The sequence below is a fragment of the Notamacropus eugenii genome, chromosome 1, assembly GCF_028372415.1.
Source record: "Notamacropus eugenii isolate mMacEug1 chromosome 1, mMacEug1.pri_v2, whole genome shotgun sequence".
NCBI classification, from domain to species: Eukaryota; Metazoa; Chordata; class Mammalia; order Diprotodontia; family Macropodidae; genus Notamacropus; species Notamacropus eugenii.
In genome coordinates, this window is record NC_092872.1 from 434,323,082 (window position 1) to 434,349,958 (window position 26,877).

At 38.5% G+C, this 26,877-nt stretch overlaps 1 protein-coding gene and 1 long non-coding RNA gene across 10 annotated transcripts in view; one reads left to right on the top strand and one right to left on the bottom strand.

Moving 5' to 3' along the window:
- LOC140519055 (uncharacterized) overlaps window positions 1-26,877 on the top strand; it is a 57,549-nt gene that overhangs the window by 13,739 nt on the left and 16,933 nt on the right. The window contains exons 3-4 of the long non-coding RNA XR_011972080.1: window positions 2,258-2,365; window positions 15,900-16,042. This is a non-coding gene — a long non-coding RNA (uncharacterized lncRNA). The remainder of the gene's footprint in view (window positions 1-2,257; window positions 2,366-15,899; window positions 16,043-26,877) is intronic.
- TNC (tenascin C) overlaps window positions 7,855-26,877 on the bottom strand; it is a 114,959-nt gene continuing 95,936 nt past the window's right edge. For all 9 annotated transcript variants that reach the window (XM_072631745.1, XM_072631737.1, XM_072631738.1 and 6 more), the window contains 9 exons: window positions 25,653-25,772; window positions 24,184-24,327; window positions 22,272-22,402; window positions 16,856-16,988; window positions 16,076-16,227; window positions 14,217-14,313; window positions 13,610-13,771; window positions 10,725-10,888; window positions 7,855-8,621 (listed from right to left, as the gene is read on the bottom strand). In XM_072631745.1, coding sequence (XP_072487846.1) covers window positions 8,511-8,621; window positions 10,725-10,888; window positions 13,610-13,771; window positions 14,217-14,313; window positions 16,076-16,227; window positions 16,856-16,988; window positions 22,272-22,402; window positions 24,184-24,327; window positions 25,653-25,772 — 1,214 coding nt within the window. In that variant the 3' untranslated portion in view covers window positions 7,855-8,510. The remainder of the gene's footprint in view (window positions 8,622-10,724; window positions 10,889-13,609; window positions 13,772-14,216; window positions 14,314-16,075; window positions 16,228-16,855; window positions 16,989-22,271; window positions 22,403-24,183; window positions 24,328-25,652; window positions 25,773-26,877) is intronic.

The following is a 26,877-nucleotide window of genomic DNA, read 5'->3' on the forward strand; positions in this document are numbered from 1 at the left end:
AGCAGATTGTGAAAGGCTTTAAATGCCAAACAGAGGATTTTATATTTTGTCTTGGAGGCAATAGGGAACCTATAGAATTGATTGAGTATGTGTAGTGTGTGTGTGGGGGGGGTTATGTATGAACGCTGAGTGGGGAGAGGCTTACGGGAGGGGGACCAACCAGTAAGCTATTGGAATATTACAGTTGAGCAGTGGCAGTGTTGTTGGAGAGAAGGGAGTGTTTGTGAGATATTACTAAGGTAAAATTGTTAGGCCTTGACAAAAGATTGGCTATGGTGGCTATAGGAGTGAGGAGGCAAGGCTGACGCCTAGTTGGTGAGCTTGAGTGACTGGGAGGTTGGTTTCTCTCTCTCTCTCTCTCTCTCTCTCTCTCTCTCTCTCTCTCTCTCTCTCTCTCTCTCTCTCTCTCTCTCTCTCTCTCTCTCAATAATTACTTGCCCAGGGTCACACAGCTAGAAAGTATCTGAGGCTACATTTGAACTCAGTTCCTCCTGAGTCCAGGGCAGTTGATCCACTTTGTCACCTAGCTGCCTCCCCTCACCCCCTTTATTTTTAGATGCAATTAAGTGACTTGAGGTTGATTTAATCAAGGAAACAAACTCATAGAGTTATTTTTTTTACAGTTTTTCTAAGACAGGACATAGGATATATTTCAAGAACCCTTGCATGTTAGATGTTAACAGTTGAAAATCTCTAAACAAATAATTTTAACTTCTTGTTGATACATTTTCGGAACAAACAAATTTTGGTTCCTGTTTATGACTTTCTTATCTACTGTAGTTCCTTAGAACAAACAGTTGTAAATTGCATCTGGTAGATTTTTCCTCTCTAGCATGTACACATAGAGATTCACTAAATTTTGACTAAGGTTGAAGACCCAAAGTTTTACTTTGAGATCAACTTCATTTTTGCTTCTTTAAAATTTTTGATCAAGCCAACTTTCATCAATTTAATTTTCCTCTCCAAGGAGAACTTGGAAATCATCCTTCCATTTTATCCCTACTTTCTTATATGTGGGGTTTCATTTCTAGTCAGAATATGAATGAATGAAAAAAATTTATTAAGCACCAACCATGTGCCAAACACTGTGGTGTGTTGGGGATACAAACAGAAAATCCTGCTTTCAAGGATTTCACTTTCTATGCTGAAAACAACACACAAAGAAGAGTTCGGTTATAGGGTGAATGGGAGGGTCTAGTGGTTCTAAGGCTGAAGGGTGACTGTTAAGGCTAAGGATTTCTTAGGTGCATTGTTAAGTCCCCTGGGAATGCCTGAGAGTTTGGAAGCATAGTAGTCAGGCAGAAGGCAAGGCCTGAACATTGCTAATTGATGACAACTCTGCTCATGTAAGTAGTGGGAGCAACCTTGTCCATCTGTCAAGTGGCAGTGAGACTGGGAGGTCCTGACCTAGAACCACTAGGAATGGTGGTATGGCCTGAGGGTTGGAGTGCAGCAGGGAATCAGGCTTCCCTTCCATAGGTGTGCAGATGTCTCGGTGTTAATCCAGGAGCAGGAAAATAGAAAGTAGCATTGTCAAGAAAGGCTTTTCACAGAGTCTGCTCCTGGTGGCTCCTCAGAAAGACTGGGTATTTAGGGAAGGAATATTTTGGAGGGAAAACTGTATCAAATAGCACTTCTCGTAATGAGAAGTTTGGTAAAAAAATAGTTTTTAACGGACAACTTTAAAAGTAAATTTTAAATCAACAAAAGAAGACAGGTTGAAACAGCTATTAGTTACTCAAATGCTTCTCTATAGTTAAGATGTCTGTCTCACCAAGTCCAAAAAATTCATGATGGAAAATGTTATCCACATCCAGAGAAAAACTATGGAGTCTGAATGCTTTTGAAGTGAACTATTATCTCTCTCTCTCTCTCCCCCCCCCTCTCTCTCTCTTCCCCTCTCTCTTTCTCTCTCTGTCTCTGTCTGTCTGTCTGTCTGTCTGTCTGTCTGTCTCTGTCTCTCTCTCTCTCTCTCTTTTTCTCTTTCTCTCTCTGTTTCTTTGCTGTTTTTAAGACAGATAGAACATTGGAAGTTTTGAACTACCTGATTAAAAAAATAACAACAGGTAAAAAGTGAAAAACACACTAGGATAGGATTTTGAGAGTTACAAAGGATATTTGAAGATCATCTAGATAAAAGATCACAAAATTAGAAGTAGAAAGGACTTTAAAGATCCAGGATGTCTGACTAGACTGAGGTCTCTTCCATCTCTGTTATCTATGGTTCTTCATATTAGGATCTCATCCAACCCTTTAGTTTTACAGATTTGAAAACTGAGGCCCAGGAAGAGAAAGTGAATTGCCTAAGGTCATAAAAGGAGCAAGTAGCAGACGGAAGATTGAAACCAGGCCCTTTGCTTACAAGGTCAGTGTTCTTCCCACTATTTCTTATGTCCTCCTCCTCACCAGTCCCCTTGAAAGGAAAGGAAATAATCAAAACCAACCTTTGTTTCTATAAATTGAGTTCCATGTCCTCCTCTGTACATTGATGGGAGTAGATCTTTAAGGGTTACATTCAGTCATAAAATTCTCTTAATTTAAGATATCTTGCTTCTGTGTTTTTGCCCTTGGGGATTCTTTGGTCTTTCCCCAACATTCAGGAGTTTATTCTCCTCTCTATAAGCACGAGTGTGGGTATGAATTCCTGTGTGGGCTCCAGAGAACCTCAGTAAGCTAGGGTCAAGCTGAAGTTGATAGTGGTGGAAAACCCAGCCAGGAGATTCTGAACTCACTGTCTATGTTGGTGTCAGAAGTCATGGGGCTCCCTGCCAAAGCCTTGATTTATTTTGGTTTATGCAGCAATGGGATCGTTGCTATGACTGAAATGCAAGCAATATTTCCTGCAGTCTGGAACAGCAAACTGTGTCCCTATAATGACAGAAATTATTACAGCCAGATAAACTAGGCAGTATCTAACCAAGCCAAAGCAATGAATTCTTCTGATCTGGGCTTCTGTTCCATCACATTCCATTTGGATGAAATTCAGGGCACATTTTGGGGACCAATCAACTAACGGTATTTCATTTAAAAATGCAATTTACTGGTGATTCCCAAGAGAATTTACTTGGGGATTGATTTTTTTTCCCTTTTAAAGTGAAGTCCAATTCAGCAATTGTCCCTGTTGCTGTGTGTTTATGAGAATGATAAGGTACTGCTGCTAGACTGGTGACCTTTCTTAAATCCCAGGAGTGTCTGTCTCAGATCACTCGTGACAGACACATGCCTCTTTGACCTTATAGCCTTAGCAAAAACAGGAGAGGAGATGAGGATCTTTAAACAAGGGCATTGGATTTTACTGTTAGAAGGGATCTTATGTTAAACCCTTTCATTTTATGGAATAGGAAACCAAGGCTAAGAGACAGGAAATGATATGTTCAGAGTCATCCAGATAGTAACTGGAAGAGCCAGGATTGACAGTCAGAACATACACTCAAAAAGCTTTGAGTTGTAAAAGACTTCCCTGGTCTTCTACTCTACTTTCTCCCTACAATTTTACAGGGAAGGTAACTAAGACTCAGAGAAGTTAAGTGATGCTTTATGAACATCAAAGTGCTGTGTGTAAGAGATTATGCAGTTAATAAATAACAGAGTTGGTATTAGAACCCAGGTCCCTAGACCCCAGATTTAGTGCTCTTGCTACTATATTAATCTTAACTCTAATTTCCTGAAATTTATGTCGATGTTTGGTGAAGGAATCCATCTGAACTTATAAGACCTAAGTCAATCTTTGGCCTGGGGTTGGAACATTTTGATTGCAGTGCTCTATAGAGAAAAAAAAATGTCCTTGACTGGAAATGGAGAGATCTGGGTTCCAATCTTGACTCTTCCAATAGATCCCTTCTATGACCTTGGACATGGCACTTTATCTCTCTGAAACTGTTTTTGTTTTCCTTTATAAAATTGAGAGGGGAGAGAGACAGAGAGAGACAGAGACAGGCACAGAAAAGAGGCACACAGGGACAGAGAGAGACAGAGGCACAGAGACAAAGAGACACAGATAGAGATAGGCAGACAGAGAGACAGAGACAGACAGAGAGAGAAATAGAGAGAGATAGTAATGCAGAGAGACAGACACAGGTGTGGGAGGGATGGAGAGAAAGAGTAAATGTCCTCTAAGGTCTCTTCCAGATCTAACATTCTGGGAGTCTATGACATCTTCCCTTAATTGTCCACGGACAGTTGGTTACAATGTGATATGTGGATGAAGTGATGTCTAATGATGCTCGGGACAAATGGGACTCAATTGAAAGTTGAACGACTGAGGGGAAAACTGTTATGAAAGGTTGTTCATTGAATCATAGATTTAGAGTTGGAAAGGGCCTTAGTCCAGCCCTCTGAGGGAGGCTTAGCCCTTGGTATAAAACTCAGGACCAGGGAAAGGTTCAGGGGGAAAGACTCCTTGTATTGAGCTAAGTAGATTCAGAGCAGCTCTGATGGACTCCTTTCCTTTCTCTTAAACTCATCTGTTTACTGCCCTCCATTTCTTATCTTCCTGTTTTGTTAGCCTCCTTAAAAATTACAGTTTATGATAAAAACTATTCTTTTCACTTTCTAGTCCCACCTAGCCAAACAGTGCAACACTAATGAGTTTTGTGATAGTCATTAAGTCGCTTCCTTTCTCTGGGTCTCAGTTTCCTCATTTATAGAAACAGAAGTTTGGACTAAAGGATCTTTAAGGTTATTTCCAAAACTTTGATTGATCCCCTTTCCTTCTGTTGGGAAGTTCTTGGAATCACCTCCATGAAGCCCTCCTGGACTCGTCGGAAGAGCAATGATAACAATTAATAACAATGTCATTTGGCTTGAATAAAGACTTTTCCCATGTTTGCTCTACTGACCACTTCATTCAGCCACTTAGCTCTTACCTTGTCTGCAAGGTTGCTGTTTGATGGCATAGTGGGCAGAATTGTATTGAGTCAGAGGATCTAGGCTTCAATTCTGGAACTACTTCTCAATACCTTAGCAGCTTAATACTTAATGTGACCTAGGTAAGTCACATAAGTTCTCTGGGCTTCAGGCTCCTCATTGATAAAATAAGAGAAGCATGAAATTGGAATGGACCTAAGAACTCATCTATGTCAACCTGCATCATCACCGACAAATAGTAATTCGATATTTGCTAGATTTCCATTAAGGGGAAATTCAAGGCATTTTCTCATGAAACAGCCTATTCCACATTTGGATAACTCTAATTGTTAGAACATCTTTCTTTGTATTTGGTTAGAATTCACCATATCTGAAATAGTTACCTTCTGATTTTAGTCCTGCCTTGAGAGGCCAAGAAGAATAAACCTAATCCCTTTTCTTCATGACTATCCTTCAAACCTGAAAAATAAAATGGAATCATGTCCCTAAGATCCTTCCTCCCCAGGTTGAACACTTCCCAGTTCCTCCCATCCATCTTCTTATGCCATGGTTTTGCAACACCTTACTATCCTGGATGTCAGTGTCTCTCCCTCTAAAAAAAGGGCTACCCAGAATTGATTTCAGCAGCATCTGATTAAGACAGAATACAGAAGTGTTCTCACATTCTTTATTCTGAACACTCTTCTTCTTCCATGCATTCTGGGATTACATTAGGATTCCTCCTCCCTGCTAATTGCCCTGGAATGTCACACGCTTAAAGTCTGTTGAACATGTAGTCTACTAAACCCTACTAAATTTTTTTTTTTAAAAATGAATTGTCTGTCTAGTCACACCTCTTCCAACTTATATTTGTGAAGTTTTTTTCTTTGAGCTCCATGATGGAGCTTTACATATATCTCAAGTTGCATCTTCAGGGGGCTCATCATTATAGGATTCAGATCCTTTGGACCCTGGCTTTGTCAGTCAATGTCTAACTATTGTTTCCATGTTAGATTATCTCTGAGGTCTCTTTTCTCTGTCACCTAGTTGTAAATCGCAGTTATCCTAAACTTTTTCATTGTCTAAAGAGAGAGAGAGAGAGAGAGAGAGAGAGAGAGAGAGAGAAGAATGTGTATATCTGTGTTGGTTTCGTTACTCCTATATTATGAACGCTTAGAGAGCAGGCACCATGGTGATGTAATCATTTGGGTAGCTACCATATGAGAAAAAATATCTAGTAATGTCTAGTATTGTTCAGACTGTTTCATATTTTTTAGATAAATGAAATTTAAGTACCAAAACTTGGTTTATGTTACTCATTTGGAGAAAAAAGTCTTTCCAAAATATGTTGTATACTTCTTTTCCTACCTTCTGGACCAGATAATGATGAATATAAATGAACTTTTTCTTAATGACTCAGGTGAAATATTCATCTGAATTTGTGTTCTAAATTTTCCGTCTCTTCCTAAGGCCATTTTTACTTGATACATTGATTTTGCTCATAGTTTGCCTACTTTTTGGTGCCCTCTCCTCTCTCTTACTCATATATGATTTCTAATTTGCCATTGAAAGATAAAACACATATTCAAGATTATTTGAATTTATGGTAAGAGCCCAAGGGCTTTGAGAGAAAGAACCCTTGGGTTCTTTCCTTTGAGGAAGCTAGGGAGTGTAGTGGATAAAGTGTTGGACAGGAAGACCTGAGTTCAAATCAAATCTTAGACATTTATTAGCTGTGTGACCTTGGTTTTAACTTTTGTGTGCCTCAGTTTCCTTACTTGTAACATGGAGATAACAGCAACTACCTCTTGGGGTTGTTGTGAGTATCAAATGAGATAACATTTGTAAAGTGGTTGCCATAGTGCCTGGTGTATAGTAGGAACTATATCACTATAACTATATATACATATATCATTTTTGTTATATTAAAGCGGATGATTTTAGTATAAGGACTTTGTTAGACTCATTCTAGGTGTTTAGAACTCCATGTTTACATATCTCTTAAGATCTTGTCTTGTATTATAGTAGCTTGTCCATATGCCTCATTTCCTCATACTGCACTGTATACCCCTAGAGGGCAGAGGCCATGCCTTTATCCTCACATTCCTCCCACCCTACGATACCAGGCATGATAAGTGTTCAGTGAATGTCTATGGAGTGAATGAATTAGTTAAATCCTTTCATAGATATCTAATTTTATTCTCACAACGACCTCACCAGGGTTAGAAGGACAGAGATTATTATACCCATTTTTCAGGTGAAGAAAATGAAATTCCAGAACAAAAACTAAAACCTTTTCCTTTTGGCTCCTCTGTCCAGACTTTCTTCCATTTGCACAGTCTGTCATGATGATGTTAATGTTTATAACCATCTCATAGCTATTTATCTTCATTCATGTTCTTTTCCCTTAGTCATTTCTCAGGAAGCAGAGGCAAAAAAGTTCACTTTGGAGAAAGAGAAACATAGAAGGAGAGAGACCCTCTTTTAAGAAAAACAATCTTTTTGTTTTCTTTGCTTTAAGAACAGAGTTCACAGAAATTGGGTAGAGGTTCTTTGCTCTCAGATGGAAAAAAAAATGAACCCTAAGATAAATCTTCCCTGTTCTGTATTCCTTGCTTTTGTAAGTAATTTTTCACTGTTTGACAGGGAAGACAGCCAATTACACTGAAAAAGTGACCCATTAAATGTACATTTCAGCTACTTCAGACCAGGAGCTCACAGCACACTTCTTTCTTCAAAGCTCCTGTCAACCTTGGCTATTAATGACTCACCTAGTGGATGACTCACATTACAAATGAGACTCCAGTAGGATATCAGAAGTGGACAGAACCTTAGAGGTCACTGAGTCCAACCTCCTCATTTTACAGACGATGAAACTTGATGGTTCTTTCTGAGTCCAGGCCCTGTTACAATTAGGTCTTCAAAGTGAGACCCATTCTTCCCTTTTCTCAAAGATGCTGAATTTGGTAGAACACAGATTCAAAGTAGGAAGAAAGTCTGACAAGTACATTTAAAAGTAATTGTGCTTTTATTAAAAAAAAATACAATCAGACACTGTCCTGCTGTGTTTTAGAAAGCATGGATCTCTTTAAAAACACTTAGTTTATTATTATTTATTATCATCCTCATCATCATTATCATTATTATTATAATATTAATCATATTAATTGCATCCTTACAGTCGAAATGGTATTGCTTTTCTGGTCTCTGTTGTCTGAAATGTAAAAAAAAAGCCTTCCAATGACACACATTTAATTATAGCTAATAATAATAATGATAATTAATTGTACAGTTTTGTGTAAAATATGGTTGGTTCTAAAACAAACTACCAATGTACAACCTGCTCCCTGTGCTTCCCCAGAGCCACCCAAGAGAAAGATCCCATGAAATTGTCACTGGAAGAGTTTTGCAGAAACAAATAAACAAACAAACAAAAAACCCCCAAAGAAAACCGAAAAGAAAACCCTTTTGAGATCATTGTCTTTGGTGTGAAGGACTTTACCGAAGAGCATGTGAGATCGGCACTTTTGCTCATGCTGTCATCAACACTGTGGCCCCAGCAGTGTTTGGGGCCAGTGGTTTTGATGCTTTGGTAAGATCCTCTGTTTCTCTGGGCTTCCCTCCCCATCCCTTTACTGCTCTTCCCTCTGATGTCCATGAAGTATTTATGCCCTTTTTCTTCTGCCTTCTAGGTTCCGGAAGTTGCTAGGTCTTAGCTTCATTTCAGCAAACTGGATTGAGTGCTCATGGCCCTTCCAATGGAACCAGTTCACGCCCTAGGGAAGAGAAAATGATCCAAGTTGATTTCCACTGGGCACACAACCACCTCATTACCATAGGATCCATTATTTGATTTAGAGATGGAAGAGACCTTAGAGAACATCAAATCCAACCCTTCACTTTATAGATGTGGAAATTGTGGCCCAGAGAGGGGATGTACCTGTTCCAAGGTAATATGGGGAGCAAATCACACAGTTGAAATTTGAAGCCTGGCCTTCTGAATCTAAGCCCACTGCTTTTTTCCTAACACTGGGTATCATGGATTGAATAGAGTAAGGTAGATCATACTAAGTATTTCCTTGCATAAAATATGTATGTGAGGGGTTAGTAGAACTAAAAATAGTAGTGTTCACATCATACACAGCCCAGTCCTGCCAGGATATCTCGCAGTGGGCCATTTAATATAGTTCTTCCATACAATAAATCTCACCTCAAGCTGTCTAAATTCAAAAGTTCTGTCTCATCCGCTGCCTAAAGCTTTACTACTTAGTGGCCAATAACAAGAAGTTATTGAGAAAACTCTGGGCCTCCAGGCCTTTAAAAATATATGTTCCTATCACCTAACCCTTGTATTATTCCTGTTGGGTTCTCTCAGAAATTGAGGCCCAGAGAAGGGAAATAAATTACCAAAGGTTATGTAGCTAATTAGTGACCAAGCAGAGTAGCATCCTGAAGATAATATCCAGCTATCCCACCTCCAGAGGTCTTTTCATTACATTATTTTGTAGACACCTAGATTCAAAGTTATGGCTTTGCCAATAACTAGCTGTGTGATCTTAGACAAGTCACTTGATCTCCCCAGGCCTTAGTTTTCTCGTGTCTAAAGTTGACAAGATTATTTTCTTTGTCCCTTTTAGTTCTCACATTCTGTACTCTAAGATTTCTTCCAAATCTAACATTATGTATTATTCTAAAGTCTGTTGGTCATGGATTCAGATGACTCTGGAGGAGAAGTGAGGCTGGTGACCTGTACAGACCTCCCTCACTCAAAACAAAGTCAAGTGCAAGTCATGTCATTATTTCTCTGATGGCATGGTCTTCTTTGGCAACAAAGGACAGACAAACACACACACACAGTCTGTTACAGCTCTAAGATATCTCTAAACTGTTTTATTTTCAAGCTCAGACCTTCTAAGCTCTGATATTCCCTGTTCTGAGATTTTCTCAGTTTTATGTTCCAAGGTCACTTTGAACATAATATCATGGAGCATTTAAAAAAAAAATATCAAGCTCTTCTGTTACTTCACTGATGCTAGAAGACAAGATAAGGTTATGGCATTCTCTTGGATGTGGTATGATGATACCTAATCTCGGTGTGGTGAAGCAGAATGAGCACTAGCCAGGTACTTGCAAGACCTAGATTCTAGAATCCTGGTCATGCCAACACTGATGTGTGTGTCTTTTGGGCCTCAATTTTACTATCCACAAAATGAAGGGATGTGGATAGCTGATTTTATAAGTACTCTTCTGATCTGGCAAGCAAAATCACTGCAACCCTGATATTCTGAAGCTCCTTTTTTATATGCTTCCTCAAAGAAGATACTCTCTGAATTTTTCACAGGACCCCATGCCTGGTGTGCTTTCCTTCCTTATCTGTGACTTCTGACTGTCCCAGCTAAAATCTTCAAGTCCTAGCTAAAATCTCACCTGTATGAAGCATTTTTCAAACCCCCTTGATTATCATGTCTTCCCCCTATTGATTATCTCCAATTTATCATCTATCTTGTTTGTACATAGCTGTTTTCATGTTGTCTCTCATATTAGACTGTGAGTTCCTTAAGAGAAGAGGATGATTTTTGCCATTCTTTGTATCTCCAGCACTTAGTCCAATGCCTGGCACTTAGTAAATACTTATTGTTTCTAAATTTTTTATCTCCATATTTACATTTGAGAAAAATAAATCCAAGAATCGTGAAGGGACTTCCAGACACATAAAGCTAGTAAGTGGTAAAGCCAGAAGTCAAACCTTGGTCTTATGATTTCAAGTTTAATATTCTTTCTATTCCAATTTAGCACTTACTTAGTCAGCATCTCCTAATGTAGGAGTGTGTCAGGCACATCTATCTCCCTAAGTTTCATGGCCTCCCAGAAAAACTCACCTGACTGTGATTGTTGTCACCATACCGGCCCATAAGGTTGACTCGGTGGCAATTTTTGTACCAGAAAGCTCCCTTGTAGGACAGAGCACAATTTGTGATTGCTGAATCTGTATCCTTGTCATACGTAGAGAAGGACCTTCCGTTGTGGTAGGCCATGGAGTCACCTATTTGGGTCAAAAAAAGAGAGAAAGTGAAAAGCCTGAGAGTATGCCTTTCTAATTTTGATGGTGAATGACAAACCTAGGAATGACTAATTAGAGAAGCAGGCAGCTATTCGACATTTAAGGTTGAGATCATGAAAGGTAGCTTTGAGCTTGGAGACTGCATTATTGTAGTTATTTCAATCTTTCTTTCATTAGGAATATCCTAGGCAGTGAAAGAGAAGATAGTTTTTCTTGGAAGATTATATTTTTCCTTAGGTAGTCAGTTTCTTTATTCCCAGTATTTAAGCTATACAGATATTGATCAAGCCACTCTATGCAAAATACTCCAGGTTTGAAGAATTGAGTGGATCTTTGTCTTTATTGAGGTGGATATTCTGTCCTATGATGTAGCATGTAGCTCATCCATGTCTCTTCATCTTGTGTGATCTCGTCTGTCTTTCCTTGGTGTAATTATGAATATTGTCACATATGCATATATTGATATTCCTAATGTTTAAGTAAATCCTTCTAGATTTTAAAACATTCATCATACCATTGGATTGAATGCACAGATATGTTTCAAATACACATATATTCTTTCCTCTTATTTTCTATGTGGTAAATCAAATGCGATACTGTATATTAAAAACTTTGTAAGCCTTAAAATGCCATATAAGTATCAGCGATTATTCTTGATAGTAATGATATTATTATTATTAGTGTTAATGCTTTGTTATTGTCATCATGACTATATAGAACAATGTGGTTGAGTGGCTAGTATCTTGGCTCGGAGTCAGGAAGATCTAGGGTTAAAAGGCCACCTTTAAGACTTGTTATCTTTGTGACCTTGGATAAGTAATTCTTTGTGCCACCAAGTCTATGGACTAAGTCACAGACCATTGGCCAGTTGACTGGCCAATGTAGGGAGTTCTTCCTGAACCTGTAAGTAGAGCTCCTCTATATATCTGCCTGCATATCAAGTACATTTATTCATTTTACTACTGTATGCTTATCGACAGTGCCTCACGTAGTAGATGCTTAATAAATGTTTGTTGAATTGAATTAATTTAATACTTCAGCTGGTGGTTTTGTCCTTGTGGCTCCTCCCTCCACCAATGCAGAACATTTGTTCTGAGTTGCTGTTGCTGAGAATTTATCCCTATGTGGTTAATCTGATGATGAGCCTCTCCTAAATGAGCTAGGTTTGTCCTCTGGCAACAGACAATTTTGTAATCAGGCTTCTTCTTGGCGGTACTTGGCAGAACATGCAGTCTCTTGTTCTGTATAGTCTTGGGGAACTCAGGGTCCTCATCATGCTCTGATAAAGTCCTGGGGGAGGACTGTGGTGGAAAGGAGAGGTTTGCAGGGAGCTGTCTATCTATACTCTTCCCTGATATATTTAATGACTATTATTTTTAAGCATCATATTTTCCATTGGCTCTTTGTTAGAAGTTCATTTCTGTGGCAGCAGTCTCATCTACATGTGTGTTCAATTAGCTACTTGGGGGTCTCTTTGGTTTAATTTATTATTTTCTAGTTAAATTTATTGATTTCTACAGACACTTAAGCTTCTATTCTTGGTTCCATATAAAATGCTTGCTTACTCAATGATTTCAAGATGTGAGACACTCTCCACTGAAATGATTGAGCAAGTTGTAACAGGGATTCATAGACATTCTTAATAGCTGATGCCATGGAAAGCGTGTGAATGACAGGCAGATACTGATGGAATAAGGGTCTACTTGTGTCTGTTGTGTGCTTTAAAAAAGAAGTCTGTAATAGTTCTGGAAAAAGCAGCCTTATGAGGCTTAGCTTTATGAATGGAAACAATGCCATGCATTTTCTCATAACTGCAGAACTGAACAGACAAAGACAAAGCGCTGCTAGGTGGAGACAATGTTTCTGTCTGTTCTGAACATTACATCTGCTAGGTATTTCTGAGTGCCATTTTAGCATAGCTTAAGCCTGAAAATTTTCCCATTTACAAAAAGAATGTCAGGTAGCAAAACTAAGGGTATTGATGCGATTTTAGGACCAAAAGGGCTCCTAATTTGTCTTTAGTTATCTTTATGACCATGTGACCTTGCTGTGAGTTGCAATCCCATCATTTCTTTCTATCCAACTACACTCACCCTTGAATTTGCTCCTTTTGGTTTTTTGCATAGGTATCCCCTGAATAAAAATATGGCTTTCCTTTTGGAGGTTACAACATTCCAGTAGTACGAAATCAGGGCATTTCATCAGCCTGTCAGATTCTTTCCAAGATGCAAAAATGATTTAACTGGATCAGCTTCAGTGGGAGCATGCATTTGCCTTGAGTTGTTTTTTTCTAATGGGAGATGGCTTGCATGGTACCATGTACCAGCATCAACCCTTGTAATACTCATTGTGACCAGTGACACATATTCTCCATTGTGCTTTGATTCAGAGTTGATCTCGAAACAGAGTGAAGGCTACTTCAAACCTCAGAAAACTTCCCCTGGCATTAAGTGGTATAAGATATTTCAATCAAAACTTCCAGGGAAGGAATTTTTTCCTAAGTTCATTGGGTTCAAATGTATGTCCTCATTTATAATTAATTCTGAGTCTTAAAGACCCGCACCAGCCTGTGCCATCATAGTATGTCGCATCTTCTTAAATACCAACCTTAGCCTTTCTGGTTTGAAAAGATGAAGAGATCTGCCCTAAGAGCCATCCTATACATTTCCCTTATTTGCATGTTAAAACCCTCTTGGACTCTACCTGCTGTTCCACTGTATCCATCCACCTTCAGCTTATAGCGAGACTTGGCATCTCCAACGCTGAATTTATCATAGATGGCATAAGCTGTCTCACCATGATCCTGGAGGTCCACCCTTAATTCATACTGCCCCTGGTCAGTGATTTTATGAATGTTATCCAGCCCTGTTGGATAATAAAGCATAAATGAATGGATAGGAAACTGGGGGACCATCCTTCTTCCTGTAATTTGCTTTACCTTGCAGTGGGACAAGAATTTATCTAATACTCTCAGAAACTTCAGGCATTGGTCTCTGCACATAGTAGACATTCAGTACATGCTTAAATGAAAGAATTTAAGGATGAATTCATTTTTAAGAGAAAAGAACAAAATAACCCTTTTTAAATGGCACCTTTAATGCTCTGGGGCTTATAAATGAATTTGTTTTTAAAGGAATATTTTGTCTTCGGATATTCACTAGTGGTGGTATTCCTTCTTTTTAGTAAAATTCTGTCTCCATATCACAAATTTAAAAAAAAGAAAAGGAGGTAGAAGGGAGATAGTAGGAAGTTTCTTGATGATAGTTGTCTTTCTCAGACATTAATCATACAATGTTCAGGGAAGGATTACCAAGCCAAAATTCATCTCTGAGTTTCCCAAATCCAGTAGCATAGGTCCTCCAATTCTGGTAGAAATCTTGACGTCCATTACTACGTCTCAAAAATACCTATAAAGGCAATAAGAATCTCTTTGAATGTTAATGCAATTGAAGGAAATAGCTCACAATTACATTATTGTGTCTTAATATTTATAAAGATCTTTCTTTAACAATTCCATGAGATATATAGTACATATAGTATAAATATTACTCCTCTTTTATGGAAAAAAAAAGAAATGAAGGCTCTAAAGGATTATGTTTTGCCCTTGGTCACAACTATTAGGGGAAGAACTGAGAATTCCAAACGCTCTCTTCTTTTCTCTGCTCCATGCTGTTCTCCAAAGAGCCTAGTTTTCTTATCTGTAGATTAGGAATGATAATTCCAGGTCTACTTTATAGACAGGGATATTGTGAGACTCAAATTAGAAAACACACGTGAGAGCCTTGTAGAAAGTATAAACCACAATACAAAGTCAGCCCGTTAGCAGAGAGTCAGTCAGGCATTTATGCAGCACCTATTATGTGCCAGGAACTGTGCTACCTTATCATCATTTTCACTGAGCCTGAAGTTGCAACAAAGGATGTGATTGAAGCCATAGCAAAAAGAAAGTCAACTGCTCTCTTCCTAATGATGATGAGCCATCACTTCCATCAACCCGTTTCAGGTGTAGGCTACAAGGCACATACATTAGTGTACCTCCTCTTCTCATATAACTGCAACTATTGACTCTGATTAACAAAGGTCCCTACCCAAAGGTCATGTTTGTTTGTCTTGACTCACCATCACTGAGCTAAAGAAATGAACTGATCCCGTCCCTCTTTTTTATCTCAGATTCTTCCTCCCCCACTTCATGGAGCCACTGAGAAAAAATTTGCACAAGAATTCAGTAGTTGTTCTCCCTAATTGTCTAATTGTAAACATTTAGGGATGTGATTTTATAGGAATTATTTGCATATTTGTTGCTATTTTTTATCTTGTACAATTCTCAGGGAAGTAGTCGTGTGTGTGTGTGTGTGTGTGTGTGTGTGTATTTTAAACCTTCTGAGAAGGATAAGCTGGTTTATTAATATTTCAACTGCCTCCTTCTAGCTAAAATGAAATTTCTTTCTGCAAATAATCAGTTCAGCCTCCCCAAAGTCTAAGATATTCCAGTGTCATAAGGGAAACTTAGAGAGACTGTATGGAAATGTGGAGACCACCAGCCACCTGATATGAGGATAAGAAAGACTTCAAGAACTTTCAAAATGGATTGTGCCTACATCTAGGAAAAAGGGGGTTCAGGATTTCCTTCCTTCCATCTTACTGGTTCACTGATGACTTTTCCTTGAACTTCAACTCCTGTGAATAGTCATTGTTAGCTGGAGCTGCACTATCCCTCTAGGCTTCTATTTATGGTGTCCCTTTCTCAATCTCCTGTCCTCAAAGCCTATTCCCCTTCAGGTGATTGAGTCTGTTCCTTCAAAATTACCTTGTATTTATTTGGCATATAGTTATAGGTGTACTTCCTGTCTCTCTCAGTTGAATGAATGTAAGTTCCTTGAAGGCAGGAACTGTTTCATTTTTTCTTTGTATCTCTAGTGCTTAGAACAGCGCTTGACATCTAATAGGTGCTTAATAAGTACTTTCTGACTGATTGGATAATTTCTTTTCCCAGGATATTATTTAGGAATAAAATTCCTTTGGCAGTTGGATAGTGATCTTGGGATTTTACAAATAAGAGAGGATGATTGACTCCTGGATACATCTACATTGATAACTTAGTATTGCCATGATGATACTACATCGAGAAAAATGAAGGTAAGACATAGGATCTACTTCATTTATACTCACAATCCATCCACCTCCATCAGAGGTCATGTCACAGAAGACATTTAGTGCCTGGGTCTTATTGCCATTCAGATAGATAGTGTACAGGCCAGAGGCTGTCTCACCATTCAGCATTGTTTGTGAACAGTCCTTGGGATATGGGTAGAGGAGTCCAGCTATGAGTTAAGAACACAGAAAAAAAAGCTTATAGAGTGAACGTATGTAGGTGAAGTAAGAAGGTGGAAGAACAGGAATGAGTTTAATCAAACTTAAATCTTGCTTATCAGAGAATTGCAGAATTCTGTTGGAACATACTTTAGAAGTCAACAAGTTCAACTTTCTGCCCACTGATGAAATCCCTGCTAAAACATCATTAATTCACTGAATCTCAATATGGGAAAGGACACCAGACATGATCCAGTCTGACACATTCCTAACCAATTACAATTTTTGGTTTTTACAATATCCCCACTAACTGGGCACACAGTTCCATTTAAAGACCCCAAGGGCGGAGAAACCTGTTGCTTCTAAGGGTAGCACACACATTTTGCTTTTGGAGAGCTCTGCCTATTAGGAGGTTTTTCCTTACATGGAGCCAAGTTCTGCCTTCTTGCAGCTCGTTGCTCACAGTTATGCCCCCTGGGCTTAGGCAGAACAGGTCTAATCCCTCTACTTTATGAGGCAGCCTATTCTATTTCTGAATAACTAATTGATAGAAAGCTATTTATGCTCTAGCAGGGGAACGCTAGCAGAGTTAACCCCATCATGTACACCCTTCTTTCCATTTGCAGTTACACTTCTTACTTGTTGTGAAAATGGTCTGACTGAGTTTACTCCTCAGGGCTCCCTTCAAGGCCTGGACTTTGGCTGTATAGTGCGTGGATGGGCTCAGCTCTGTGAGGCTGTAGGTGTCTGTGTCAGGTCCCAAGATGACTTCCTAGGAAGACAGTAAACAACATTAGACTTCTGCATTCTTTCTTTTTTGTTTCGCAAAGCAGAGTTCCCTAATGAATAGAACTGACTATTAGCTTAGGTTCTTAGAAAATTTTTTATTTTATTATTGATAGAATTTTCTATCTCTTTGTTTTCAGTTTTAAGTTCTTGAATCGATAATTTTTTGGTTTTCCCTTGAAAACATATGTGGACATATACATGAATACATAGGGATATGTGTACATAAATATGTGTGTGTGTGTGTGTGTGTGTGTGTGTGTGTATTTGGCAGAATCTGTTGTTTTAATTCTTCATTCTCAAAGAGACTCAATGATATCACAAGGGTAATGTCTTGACTTGCATGTGAATTGGATTTAAGTAAGGCAGAGCTGAGCCAAGTCATCAGCCTAAAATCTCATTTGTGCGAGGAATCTCTGGTGAGGAAATTCCATCTATCAACACAGATCAGCAAACTATGCATTCAGACAGTTGCCACAACAGCTTCTTGCATTGGTCCCTTTTTCCCCATTCATACAATTGATACCATCCTTTAGGCCCTCATCACTTCTTGCCTGCACTATTGCAATAGATTCCTAATTGATCATCTTATTGTTAGTATCTCTCTTCTCTGTTTCATCTTTCACACAATCTCCTAATGCCACCCTTTGCTGAAATATCTCTAGTGACTCCTTTCTGTTTCTGAGATGAAATACAAACTTTACAGTCCTCTACCAGCTAGCCCTAAGCTGTAATTCTAGATTCATGTCATATTGTTCCCCTTCATAATATAATCTTCAACGTAGCCCTACTAGGATGCTATTTATTTTTTCTTGACCTTGACATTCTATGTCCCATTTGCATGTCTTTGTACTTCCTGCTCCATCATACCTGCAGTCTGCTCTCTCCTCACTCTAGTCTGTTTCTATGTTGTACCATAGTAGACTTTAAGCCTCTTGAGGGCAGGCACTATTTTCATTTTTACTTTGTTTATTTTCATATCTCTGAGTCTAGTGAGTATGTAATAATACACTTAACTGAATTGAAGGATGGGTAGGGTTTGAAAATCAAAGATAGCCTTCTTGTCAGGAAATGTAATTGAGTAAATTACATTGCTTGGCAGGTAGATTGGCACATAGATCGCATTTAGGATAGCAGTAGGAGATAAGATTGGAAGGGTAGAATGGGGGAGTTTGAATGGATCTTACAGTTTAGTAAAAGACACAGAACTAAGTGAATGATTAAAATACCATTTAGTAGTCCTACAGGGAGATTCCTCTGGAAGTGTGGGTAGACTGGAATGAAAAGAGCAGTGGATGGAGATAATGGGACCTGTTAGGAAGCTATGGTAGTAGTCTAGATAAGGTCTAATGAGGAAGTGGTGATATGGGCTTGAATTGTAGGTGGCCATGGATTCAGTGTTAAAGGATGTCTTCTTTCTAAATGTGAAGGCATAACCAGGAGTTAGGTGGCTCTTTGGCACAGATGACTGCTCTTTCTGGCAACACTTTAGCTGCCCATGTAATTCAAACATGGCTTTGTGGACTATCTTCCTGAGTTCTTCTGAGTTCATCAGTTTCAGTTTTCAAGATATCCTTTTTTCCCCTCTCTTAATCCTGACACATATAGAATTGAATGTAGGAAGAGAATTAACTGACTGTAGAGTCAGAGGACCTGGGTTCAGGTTCTACCTCTGATACTGTTACTTGTTTTGGTAACCTTGGAAAAATCACTTACTCTGGATGTCACTTTCCTAACTTATAAAATAAAATTATTAGGTAATATGGCATCTGAGTTACCTTCCATTTCTAGATGTATGATCCAGAATTTAAATTTGGCATCCAGGTTTTAAATTAAGTGTATCCCATTCCTCTTTTCAAAAACACAAGAAATACTGTACAGAATTCCACAATCACTAGTTAAACCATCAAAACCATTAGGCTTTATATGGTTTGTGTTGTAAGCAATGAGTCAACTACTGTCTAATCAGCCCCCATACGGAGAATGTCTTTGGAAGGGGAAGAAACTTCAAAATACATGGGGAAATCATATCTAGAAAAAAAGCAAGCTTCACAAAAATTTGGTTGGGGTCCCAAGCTGTGGGGCGTAGTGGAAAGAGCATTAGATTTAGAGTCAAAAGATTTGGCAACTAGCTGTATATCATTTCTAGCTGTATATTACATTTCTACCACAGAAGGAAATTTTTAAAAGATGAAGTGAGTTAATATATGTGAGATGGTTTGAAAAATGGAAAGGACTGTGCAGATATAAAGTGATATTTTTCGTATTAATAAATCAGTTTTTGTATTAAATCAACCCAACCATTCAACACACATTTGTTAAGAACCAACTATGTGAAATCTACTATTTAAGTCTATCTCTTTCTATCTGTCTATCTATAAATTTGCAAAGATATGATAAGGCAAACATTTCAGAGGTGAAATCCCAACTCAAATACAGCTTACTTCTCACTAATGCTATGAGCATTCTCTCAAGAGATTGTTTTGGAACAGATGGCTATATAGATAAACACTTGTAGCGAGTGAATGGATTTCTGAAACTGGCTAGATACTTCAGAAATGATGCTGGTAATAATATACCAGAAAGAGAATGAGTCTGTAGACCACCTCATTTGGACTATTTTAATGTTCTTTGCTGTGATAATTGGCCATGTCTAAGAAATTCCAGTGAGTGAATGTCTATTGCTTAAGTGCTAATGAATAACTTAGTATAGCTCTAGAGACACCTTCAAGAAGTAAATTATCAACTTGATGAAGTTTTATCTCTTTCCTCTTCTCCCCCCACAAAATGAAAAACCGAAGTCTCAAAGGATTTTCTTCTTAATACTGTGAACCCCTCTGCGAGTTCACCCTATGTTATTCATTCATTCAGTTATTTATCTGCCATTCACTAAGCACCAAATCTGTGCTGGGTGTTAGGAAGTTAAAAAAATAGAGAAGATGCTATCATGCATCTTAGTTTAGTAGAGTGATAAGAAAAACACAGATAGACAACTATAATATAAAAATGTTGTGTGAAATATACATTACAGTTATCATGCATCATGGAATCCCCCTTTTCAGTCTTTTTAAATATCATATTCATTGTCCTTTTCAACCAAAATACAAATGATACCAACACTGTAGTTCTCCCTCATATATTATTTTTTGAACAGCATTTATAACATTGGGTCCTGTTGGGACAGGTTAGGAATGGATAGAAAATGTCTCTGACTATTCATTTAATATCCATGAACTTTCTGAGTCCTTCATGTCTGTTACCTTGAAGGTTTATGAAGGTATATGCTGTTGTATCTTACTGTATTCATTACATTGTAACCAGATAGTTACTTATCAGTTGCCCATAGCTATTTTAGAAAAAAAACTTTTCTAAGCAATTTAGAGGCAGGTTGGTATTAGGATAATGACCAAGTGAATAAATGACTGACTGAATGAATATCATTATCCTTTTTACATGACTTTATTTTATAAAGACCTTGAAAGCCATCTCAAGATGTATGATATTGTATAGCTTAGAATACTGATTTTCTTAGACTTTAGCTGCATATACCTGGGGAAGAAGACTACACAGGGAAAACAAAAGACAATGGCAATGATGGGCATAAGCAGCATATAACCAGTGGTGACCTTTCTGCAAGAAAAGGCATCATCAAAGACATGTTTGATTGGAAAAGAAAGTGGCTCAGTCATTTAGCACCAGAGATAACAGCTGGACAGCTTGAACCAGAGGAAGACTATCAGAGCATTGGGCAAATTCTCCGGTGTGACCACAAAAAGACTGACAAGAATTACACAGGATACAAAGGTATAGATGGATGGGTTGTGCACTGATGGGCCACTATGCACATATGCATCCCCAGATCCACTGACTGATCACTGTAAGCCAAGGAAGAGGATATTGCCACTTCCCTAAATTATGTGGAGACTTACCTAATTGCATCACACCTTCGCTAGTTATGAAGTTTTAAGTAAAATTATGATTTTTTTTTACCCTAAAGATAATTAGCTACATTTTTCTATACTTGGTATATTTTAATGTCAGTGAAACTTTTTTTAACATCTTAAAAATGTAAGTACATGTTTCTGTAATGTGGCAGAAGAAGAAATATTTCTCTCCTCAAAAAAAACCAAAACACATAAAGTATCCAAGGACCACCAGATTCAGGGAGGGCCTACAGGATCTGGAGTTGAGTAGAATGGTGAAAACACTAGACTGAGTCAAGGGACTTGAGTCTGAGACCTACTTAAAACACTTGTTAGCTTGTGTGGCCCTTAAACCAGTCATTTATCCATCATGTCCGACTCTTCATGAGCCTATTTAGGATTTTCTTGGCAAATATATTAGAGGGATTTGCCATTTCCTTCTCCAGATCATTTACAAGACTGAGGCAAACAGGGTTAAGTGATTTTCTTAGGGTTACCCAGCTAGCAAATATCTGAGGTCATATTTGAACTCACAAAAATGAGTCTTCCTTACTTTAGGCCCAGCACCCTATGCACCTCTGTCTGCCATGTGGTTCTTAGCAAGTCACTTAAATTTTCTGAGCCCCAGTTTGGGAAAAAAACAGTTCTCACTATACACTTGTATCATCTACTTCAAAGAACTGTAATAGTAATAATGATGGTGATAGTATGGATGGTAGCTAGCATTTATATAGCTGTACAATGTACCAAGCATTGTGCTAAGTACTTTAAAAATATGAACTAATTTTATCCTCACAGCAACCTTGGGAGGTAGGTTCTATTATTTCCCTTTTATAGTTGAACAAACTGAATCAGACAGAGGCTAAGAGACTTGGCCAAACTAGTAAGTGTTTTGGGCCAGATTCAAACCTGGTTTTTCCTGACTCCAGGCCTAGCACTATTCACTGTACCATCTAGCTGCCTTGAGATGAGGAAAGTATTTTTTTTTTACTTCTCTATAGAAGGATGACTTACTGTTATATAATAACAGTAACAAAAAATACTTTGTAGAGTTTTAAAGCTTGCAAAATGTTTTGCATATAATAACATTTGATCCTTACGACAACTCTATGGCATAGGTATTCTTATTCTTATCCTCCACATTTTATAGGTGAAGAAAGTGAGGATGAGAGAGTTTCAGTAATTTGCCTAGGGCTACACATCTAGGAAGTATCTGAGACAGACTTGAAACTCATCTTTCTGACTGCAAGTACAATACTCTACTGTATTAGTTACTTGTTTATTTCTCTTTTACATCTGAGACAATCTCAGTGCTAAATAATGTCAGTGACAAGTTGTTCAGGTACCTTGATGGTTCCATCCACTGATTCGTAGATGAGGAGATAACCGGTAATAGGTGCACGAGGAGGCTTCCATTTTAACAGCGCTGTTTCTGATTGAACCTCAGTTGCCACCAAATCTCTTGGAGAATCTAGGTCTAGAAAAGACAAGGTATTTAATAACAGAGGAGGCAGAATGGTGCATTAGAACATTCTTGGACTGGGAACCTAAAGACCTCGATTGTCAATCTTACTCCTTTACTAAGTCATTGTATGGCTTTGCTCAAGCTCTTTCTCTCTGTCGGCTTCAGTTTGTCCCCCTTGGAAGATGATGGAATTGAACAAATGATCTTGAATATCCCTTTCAATACTCATATATCCTATGACAAATGTAACAATTGTCCGTGATGGCTCCTGAAGAGAGCCAATGTCAGGGAATATGGCAAGATACCAATGCTGGGTAGATTAGGAAGACCCAGGACATCTGAGTCTTGCCAATCACCCATGATGAGGCTGTGGCTTGATCAGCTGGTACAGATCTAAGGTGAATGGGGAATATTTGCTTAGGGGAGTTTTCAAAAATGTCTTCATAGGTAAATTGAATGGGCTATCTGAGTAGTTTATGTTTCTGTACATGTACATGGACTCTTGAATTATTCGTGAATTATTCAATTTCTGGGATGGGCAATGTAAAGGCTGTCTTAAGTCCAGGGAAAAAAATAAATTGATTGTAACTAGAAGTAGTTATGTAGAATAAACTTTCTGTTGGTGGTTGTAGAAAACTTGATCATAGATTTAGGCTTTGTCTGTAGGCTATAAAATATTAGGACGTTAGAGCTAGAAATGATCTTGGAAATCATCTGATCTCCTCTCCCCCTGTCTCTGTCCTTAATTTTACAAAGGTAAGAGCTTAATATGGAGAAATAAATGATGTGGAATCTATGTAATCAGAGGGACTGGTGGCATAAGACTCATCTTTGTGACTTTGATATCCAACATTAAAAAGAAGAATTTACAGGGCACTCACGTGATTTCCTAATTTAAATCCCCTCTTCCAGAAATGTATAGAATTAGAAAATCTTGAATCATCAGAACTGGAAGGGATCTTAGCGTACATCTTATGTAAATCCCTTGATTTTGCAAATGTTAAATGTGAAGTCCAAAAAAGGAAAGGACTTGTCCAAAGTCATACAGGGAGTTTGTGGTAGATCCAGCATGAAAATTATCCTAGTTCCATAAATTCATATAACAACCAGGGGATCTATTCTCTTCTGAAAGCCCTTGAAACTTTGGAATAATTGATCTTGGAAGGTGGAGATCTTAGGATGTTGATGGAGGCAAAAATTATGATCTCCTTGAATTTTTTCAAGAGCCTCCCTATTTGCTACTTGTGTGACCATAGATGCTAACAGCATCTGGATCTTCCTTTTCCTCATCTGTAAAATGGAGGTTTGGTCTTAGGGATCCATAAGGTCCCTTTCTTCAGCCCTAATATACTGTGAGTCTTTGGGGAAAAGGGCAGGTAGAAATCGGTGTTGGCACTTACCTCTGGGGAATAAGATTTGGCAGAAACACAGTCACCATTTCATTAAAGTTCATGAAAAGATTGTGATGTATAAAATTATAATGGGCATCTGGCAAAACTTAACTTGCAAAGATCCCTTCAAATGGTTTCTCGTGTATAAGCCAAGTCTTTAAAATGCTGGCTTTAGGGTCAAAGTGGACTGATCTTTACCTAAAGGGCTTTCCACTTAAAAACTTTTCCCATTGAGAGAACAAGTTTATTTCGGTTAAATGCTGAATAGGCTCATAGTTTGTTTATTTTTGATGTCTTTAAAGAATAAGCATTAATGGTTTCTGTTGATGCTGGTGTGTGCAGTTTAACATTGGACACAAAGAAGGATTGGTTTCAGGCAAGGCTGCTAACATTAATTAGTACCTGTTGTGAAATGAGTGGTGATTATGGAACTTTTCTGGGGCCCCTTCTCTGCAAAGATCCTTAGCGTATACTCTGTTGCAGGCACAAGGTCATTCAAAGCATATTCCACCGTGTTCCCAGATACTGTTTGAGTCACTTCTGGCACTAAACATCAAAGACATGAATAGGGACAGTTAAAGTGAAGTTTGAGACATTAACCATATTGGAAAGCAGAAAACTCAGTTCCTTCGAAGATGAAAACCTTTAGTGACCCTCTGGGGAAATCTAATTTGATTTCTGAAGGGACTCAGATTCCTATATTTCTCTCAAGCCTGATACAAAGGATTTATCATAATGAAATTGGATTTTTCTGGGCATGAAATCAGAAGGTGAAGTTGGGGACAGAAGATGCTTTCCACATGTTACAAACCTAAGTAGTTCTTTAACCAGGCTAACTTAAAAAAAAAATGGAAGGCAGTATAATAACTTTGCAAGTAGACTTCCTAGTCTTTAGTTCCACTTCATCTGCACTATTTCCTGTCTTCTTCCATGGACTATTTCCCTCACCCTCCTCAATTGCTAACCCTTTCCAATAGTTCAAAACTCTTAAATCAACACAATAAGTGGAAGGATCAAAAATATCTACTTAAGGAGATGCAATTAATCATCTCACTTTATCTTCTCTGCCCAAGACACAATCCCATGAAAACCAAACCACAATGATATCAGTGTTAGAGATATTTCTTTATTCCTGCCCTCCTGATTTTCATGAGGTCCATCATGATTTCTTGGTTGGATTTCTAAGAATAAACATTTACTTTTTTGGTTTGGATTTCTGGGATTATAAGAAAACACTCTAGGGATTCAGAAAAAAATCTCCCTTTCTCTGGCCTGCACAGATTATTCTTTTTAGTAGTTGCAAAGAGGAAGAAGAATTTAAAAACAAATTCAAAGCTTGCTGTTGCTGACTTGTTCTGGGGACTCTGTGTGGAATAGTGATGTTTTTTGGCCTCCCCAGATCAGCTTGGGCCTATGGGCCAAGCTTCTGGGTCTTCCACTCCCTCTTCTGGAGGGGAGTGATGACCAGAAAGCTACCTTCTTCCAAGGGGCTCCTTCATGTTGATAAAGTGATATGGGCTCCATGTAGGCTAGACGAGTAACTGGAAAACTTGGACAATTAGAGAGATGCTAGAGATTTCCTTTTCATTTTTTCACCTGGATGGAATGTTCCTACTGAATTCACTTGATGAAACCACAATATTCTCCTGCTTTGCTTAACAACAAGCAGAGGAGTAATCTTTGATGGCCTCAGCCAGGGTTCTGAAGAAACAAATGTAGACTCGGGAGTAATGTCCTCTAAGGCAAAATTACTAACCTATTGAACTTTTGTTCTTTCCTAAATATGACAGTGAAAAGATGAAATTTCTGGTGGGATGAGAGAACTCTGTTTTAAGTGCCATGGAAAGAAGGGAGAGAAACTCTGACATTACCGTTGTCTCCACTGTAGGAGATGACATAGCTGTCCACAGTAGCGATGGCTGGCTGCCACATGGCCAAGGCATCTGAGTCAGTGATATTAGCTGCCACCAAACCTGAGGGGCCATCCAGGGCTGAAGAGAAAGAGGGGACTGTGTCACAGAGAGCTGTTTATTTCCTTCTTTTTCAGAGGAAAGACTGGACTTAATATGATATCTGTTGCTCTTTCTGGCTCTGGTATTCTCTGTCCTAAGGTTCCTTTCAGTCCTAATATTCCAAATTCTCACATTCTAATAGTAGCATTTACATTACACTTTAAAGTTCACAAAGTACTTGCTACATGGATCATAACTTTTGATCCACATAACCATTCTGTGAAGCAGGTGCTATTGTTATCCCCATTTCAAACATGAGGAAATTGTCAATAGTAGTCAATAAACATGTAAGTGCCTACTATGAGCCGCTCACTGTGCTCAGTGCTGGGGTTATGAATACAAATAAAAAAGACAGTCCCTGCCCTCAAAGAACTTATGATTGAATGGAGGGGGGGAGAGACAACAGAGGAAGAGAAAAAGATCAGAGAGAGGGGGACATGAAAGGTCATTAGAGGCTAAGTGACTTACCCAGGGTGATATAGCCACTAAGTGTCTGAAGTTCATTTTTCCCTGACTCCAAATACAACACTCTATCCACTATTCCTGAAAGCAACTAGGTGGGCCTGAAGTTAGGAAGACCAGAGTTCAAATAAACCCTCAAATACTTAGTAGCTATATGATCTTGGGCAAATCACTTAGCTCTCTGTCTGTCTCAGTTTGCTCAAATGTAAAATGGGGATAAATTGCATCTACCTCCCAGGGTTGTTTTGAGGACCATGTGAAATATAATTTATAAAGTGCTCAGAACAGGGCCTGGCACATAGTAGGCACTTTATAAAGGTATGCTTTCTTCCCAATTCCTTCTAGCTGCCATCAAGATTCTCCTGTGCCAGTTATGGCACCACCTTACATTTTAGCTCCCTTATAGTGAGCTTATCTTTTTATGGAATATTAATGTTGCAGGGAAATCTTGAGCACCTGGCACAGTATGTTACATACAGTAGGTGCTTAGTAAATGTCACTTTTTAAAATTTAAGGGAGCAGTCAAGAGTCAGGGAACAAAAGATGTACTGGATTACAAATATCCTCTGTTGCTGTGATATGAGAGAAGATGCTGTCAGAAAGACGAGGATAAAGCCATGGG